The sequence below is a fragment of the Diabrotica virgifera genome, chromosome 5 (genome assembly GCF_917563875.1).
Source record: "Diabrotica virgifera virgifera chromosome 5, PGI_DIABVI_V3a".
In the NCBI taxonomy this organism is placed as follows: Eukaryota; Metazoa; Arthropoda; class Insecta; order Coleoptera; family Chrysomelidae; genus Diabrotica; species Diabrotica virgifera.
This window is the reverse complement of record NC_065447.1, coordinates 263,201,226-263,206,078: the sequence shown is the minus strand read 5'-3', so window position 1 is coordinate 263,206,078 and position 4,853 is coordinate 263,201,226. Positions and strand designations below refer to the sequence as shown.

The window sequence follows — 4,853 nt, the reverse complement described above, 5'->3', positions numbered from 1 at the left end:
AAAGTGGCATAGAAGCCTAAAATGATGTTGAAAGTTGCCCAATTAGACCCAAAAGGGGAATCTCATATGAATGTCACTCCATTTGGTACCTGTAAGTACAGAGATATGTCTAGTAAGTACCCAGTAGTGAATTAGAGGGCTTTTTAATCGGCGTCCTTTTCAAATAGTAGGGAGTTCCTATAGTCAGTGTAAGTATCCTTTGTTTACTTGGTAACGGTGGTTAGTTCTTCTAAAACCCTCCCATTCCTTAAAACCAATCCACGCCTGCCACCGTATTAAAAACTGAACCGCTGTTCGCAAAAGAAAGTTTAAGTATCTGCTTTTTCTTCTTTAGCCCCATTTCGACCCTCAGTATACATGTAGTTAATTTTATCCCTGACCCCATCTAAGCAGGCATTTAAAACGCTTCAAGATTAGTAACGAACTCCATACTGTCTGTGTGCGCATGCGTCCAGAACAATAAAAATTCACTCTCAATCCCGCCTAAAGAAGTATACCTTCAAACAAGCTGAAAATGCGAACATTATCATAACGAAAACTTTGTTTATTTACGTATTTAAATTGATAATATGGAAAATTTCTATTATGAAAAGTTGTTTAGTATTAAATGTTATGTTTTAATATGCAATTATATCCTAATTTAAATATTGTGAACTATAAAAGTACTCTACTCTCGAGCGAAATTCATATTTTTTGACATACCTCGAATAAAATTGATAAAATTTGATATATGATGATTGCATCTTAGATTTTAGACCATGTAGATATTTTTATGAAGAATAACTTTTCTTCGTAAAATTAATAATAAAAGAGTTATGAATGAAAATGATAATGGTACCTATCCTATATAATTTGAGAAAAATTTTCAAATATTTTTTTTATCTTCAGAAGGATGTACAAGTAGTAATTGCATATTAGAACATAGTTTTTAACTCCAAACAACTTTTTATAATGACACTTACATACACTTTTATAATAATACTATAATCTCACAATATTATGAAAAATAAAGATATTTTAATTTTGATTGAACTTCATATTTTTTGACATACCTCGTATAATATATATTTGATATCTAATAAAAATAAATAAATACAAAATAAACAGTTTTCCTTGAAAATAGTGAACTGTAATTTAACATTACATTAACATAAATAAATAAAATTTGTTTATCTGATATTTCAATTTTATGTTGACGTTTAGTTGTGTCAAACGAAAACAAAGTAGAGTTGACGTTTCTATGTCGGAAGAAAATGACAATTTAAAGGAGGCTTGTGACGTCACAATAACGACTTTGAGGTCGGATATCTCGAAGATGGTTAGAGATAGCGAAATGCCGTTTTCAGATTTGGATTCAGAAGACAAAACTACATAGGAATCCATCGCTAGGTGGCCTCTAGGGCTTACAATACCGAACCAAAATCTGAATACCGTTATTTGATATTTGAAATTTGAAATATCGGGATACCGGTATTAAAACCGGTATTAATAATAAACAAGCTGAAAATGCGAGCATTATCATAACGAAAACTTTGTTTATATACGTATTTAAATTCATAATATAGAAAATTGCTATTACGAAAAGCTGTTTAGAATTAAAAATTATGTTTTATTGTGCAAGTATATCATTCTAATTTAAATGTTGTGAATTATAAAGATACTCGAAATTCATATTTTTTTACATACCTCGTATAAAATTAATAAAATTTTATTCACGATGGTTGCATCATAAATCTTAGACCGAGAAGAGATTTTTATGAAGAATAACTTTTCTTCGTCAAATTAAAAATACAAGAGTTAGGGTAAGGTGGGGTAATGGCGTACACTTAAAGATAATTAGAATTTATTTTATTATTAGACGACATTAAAATTTGAAACCTAAGCAAAAATGAAGAACACATGTTAGTCTACAAATTTTGATTAAAAAAACTTTTTAAAATTACAATACAAAATTAAAAATATACATATAAAAAAAGTTGTCACTGTCCGGTATTACCCTCTATGTTGGGGTAATGACGGACACCTTTTACAAACAAAAGTCGCAAATAAATTTTTTGTCTTTTGGAGAGTTAGAACATGCCTTGTGTGCCCAATGACCACAATACACACATCTTAGCCAAAGTTCACTGTTCTTGCCAAATTCTCCACACAAAATGCAAATGTCTTCGGTAATGTTCTTGTCCCTAACATCGTCATCATCCTCTATCTCACTTTCTCCTTCTTCACATATTTTATAGTTTAAGGCAATTTTTGTTCGCTTTGATTTTTGTCTTAATGTAGACCCCTCCTGTGTCATAAATACATTTCTTTTAGCCTTATCTGATTTGATTGTTGTCTTTTTATTTTTCTTCTCTTCTTTTTTTTCTAGCTCTTCTTTTAGCGGTGTTGACGTAAATACAATAGAGTGTTGCTTGTTTGCCTTATTTTGTCTCTTTACAACATTTTCGTGAGAACAAGATGGTAGAGGAATTATCTCGGCAAAGGAAACATTTTTTAATTCTGTCTCATTCACACTACTATTTTTTTCAGGGGTAGTCTCATTTGTTTTGAGTAGTTTTTCTGCTTGGGTAGGTTCTTGAAGTGCATCAGAAACAGTGGATTCAAAGGTTTCTGCAGGAGCAAAATCTTCATCTGTGAATACGTCAGGGTTGTAGGGGAAAATACCTGTCTCTTTAAATCCCTTGATAGCCTTTTCCGGGGTTGCCACTCTACTAAATGCTAAATTAAATAATTCAGCAATCTCACTAGGCGTGATTTTCTCCCCTGGATGGCTGGTCAAATATTTGGAACATTCAGAGTTGAATGCGGTCTTTAGAGGAAAGTAAAAGCTCACATCGAGTGGCTGAAGGCGATGTGATGAATGTGGAGGGATTGTCAGAACAGCAATACCGTTATCTCTACAAAAATTATATGCTTGTAACGTGCAGTGAGTGCTATGATTGTCCATGATTAAAAGAACTGGATCTTCTTTGGATGCTTTTACAAATGCTTGAAAATGTTGTAACCAAGTAAGAAATATGTCCTCTGTAATCCACCCATTTTTTGAGCATGTGTAAAGGGCACCTGGGGGACCGTTTCGTTGAAGATGGGACGCCATTCTTTGGCGTGCAAATATAAACATGGGAGGTATATAGGTTCCTGTAGCGTTGACGGCACACACCGCTGTGGTTGTTTTCCCCCTTTCCCAGCTTGTAACAAATCCAACACGCTTCTGACCTTTTTCTGCATATATTTTTGGTGGGCGTTGTACGGTAGTGACCCCAGTTTCATCGCAATTATAAATTTTATTGGGTGAAAATGCATATTTTTCCATAAGTCTGGATAAATTGTTAAAAAAAATGGTAACTTCATTGCGACTAAAAGCTGTAATTCTGTTAATGCTGGTTGCTTCTGGTTTCCTTAACGTAATATTGTGACGAGATATGAAGCCCCTTTCCCAGTCTTTACCAGCCATTTTTCTTTCTTGATTAAAGGGGACTCGGATGTTGTTTGATTGTGCAAATCCAAAAGCACATCTTCGTACTTCCTGGGGAGTTATTCCATAAAAAACTTTTGCCAGCTTCTTAATTTGAACAGCAAGTGCATTTTCGGCTTCAACTGAAAAAACTGGCTTTCGGCCCAAGGAAGGTCCAGAAGGGGCAGTGCCATTTTTAAGTCGTTCGTGTAACGTAGATTTTGGAATTGAAAATTTTATTGCAGCTTTTCTTAACGACATACCATTCTGTATAGCACGGAGTGCTCCTTGCAACTCCTCCTCTCTCCACGAAGCTTTTTCGGTGACTCTTTTATAATTCCGCGGCATCTGTAAATTAAAATAACAGTGTTTACTGTTTTGTATCCAATAATAAATATTATGATGGAATCGCAGAAACTGGATATAAATACTGTAGGTATGTTTGTTGAGTTATTTTTATTGCCAATGTTTTGATCACGAATGGGATCTTCTTCAGGTCTACAAAGAATTAATATGTAAATGTCACATACATGTCATAAACTATATTAGATTTTGTTTTAATTGTAATGGGAAACAAAAACTGCAAAAATTTATAAAAAATGTTGACAAATAATTATAAATGTAGGTAATTATGAATTATTACCTATTAACTATATTTATATCCACTTTCCAATATTCCATCATAATAAAACAACAGCAGGTATTTGCATGTACCTATCTCCCAATACAATAAATAGTTCAAACCGGAGCTGGGGTAATGCCGGACACAGTGTCCGGCATTACCCCTAAACGACATATTTATGCATATGTTCGGTAGTAATTATTAGAGGAAGTAATGAATAAAACTACTTAAAGATACGTAAAATACACTGCGTAAGCTATGACTTTGCACGTAATCTCATCAATTTCTTATAATAGAAATGGTCAATACTCACCTTTAAAATCAGTTAATTCATATAATCACACACTAAATTTTGTAATGTTTGTGATAACTCTCTTTGCAAGCACATGGCAGTGACTAAACTGAGAACTGAGATTCAGATGTCTAACGGTCAGCCTGTGATGAGCGCGAAATTCAATAATATGCCGATACGTGCACAAACAACGCAGTCCGGTATTACCCCGCTGTCCGGTATTACCCCACCTTACCCTACACCTAAATGAAAATGATGTTGGTGTCCATAATCTGAGAAAATTCGTCAAATATTTTTTTCCATTAGAAGGATGTAATTTCATATATCAGAACATACTTTTTTATTCCAAACCACATTTTAAATAACAATTTTCCAATATTGTAAAATAAATAATACATACATGATAAAGATACTTTTTACTGATGAACTTTACTTCTCGTAAATTCCACGGCTTGCGCCACGCTTCACGCAACCGTATTTACATA

The 4,853-nt window shown here is 33.4% G+C and overlaps 1 protein-coding gene across 1 annotated transcript; it reads right to left on the bottom strand.

Annotated features, from left to right (window-relative positions):
- Positions 1-1,826: 1,826 nt before the first annotated feature.
- Positions 1,827-4,606, bottom strand: LOC126885330 (tigger transposable element-derived protein 4-like). The gene is made up of 2 exons (XM_050651878.1): positions 4,390-4,606; positions 1,827-3,802 (listed from the first exon to the last, which is right to left on the bottom strand). Exon 2 carries the CDS (start codon positions 3,800-3,802, stop codon positions 2,027-2,029), a length of 1,776 nt encoding a protein of 591 aa, XP_050507835.1. The 5' UTR covers positions 4,390-4,606; the 3' UTR covers positions 1,827-2,026.
- Between the last annotated feature and the right edge of the window lie 247 nt (positions 4,607-4,853).

Bases quoted from the DNA above. Each gene is read 5' to 3' on its own strand.
- LOC126885330 (XM_050651878.1), bottom strand. From the start codon at position 3,802: ATGCCGCGGAATTATAAAAGAGTCACCGAAAAAGCTTCGTGGAGAGAG.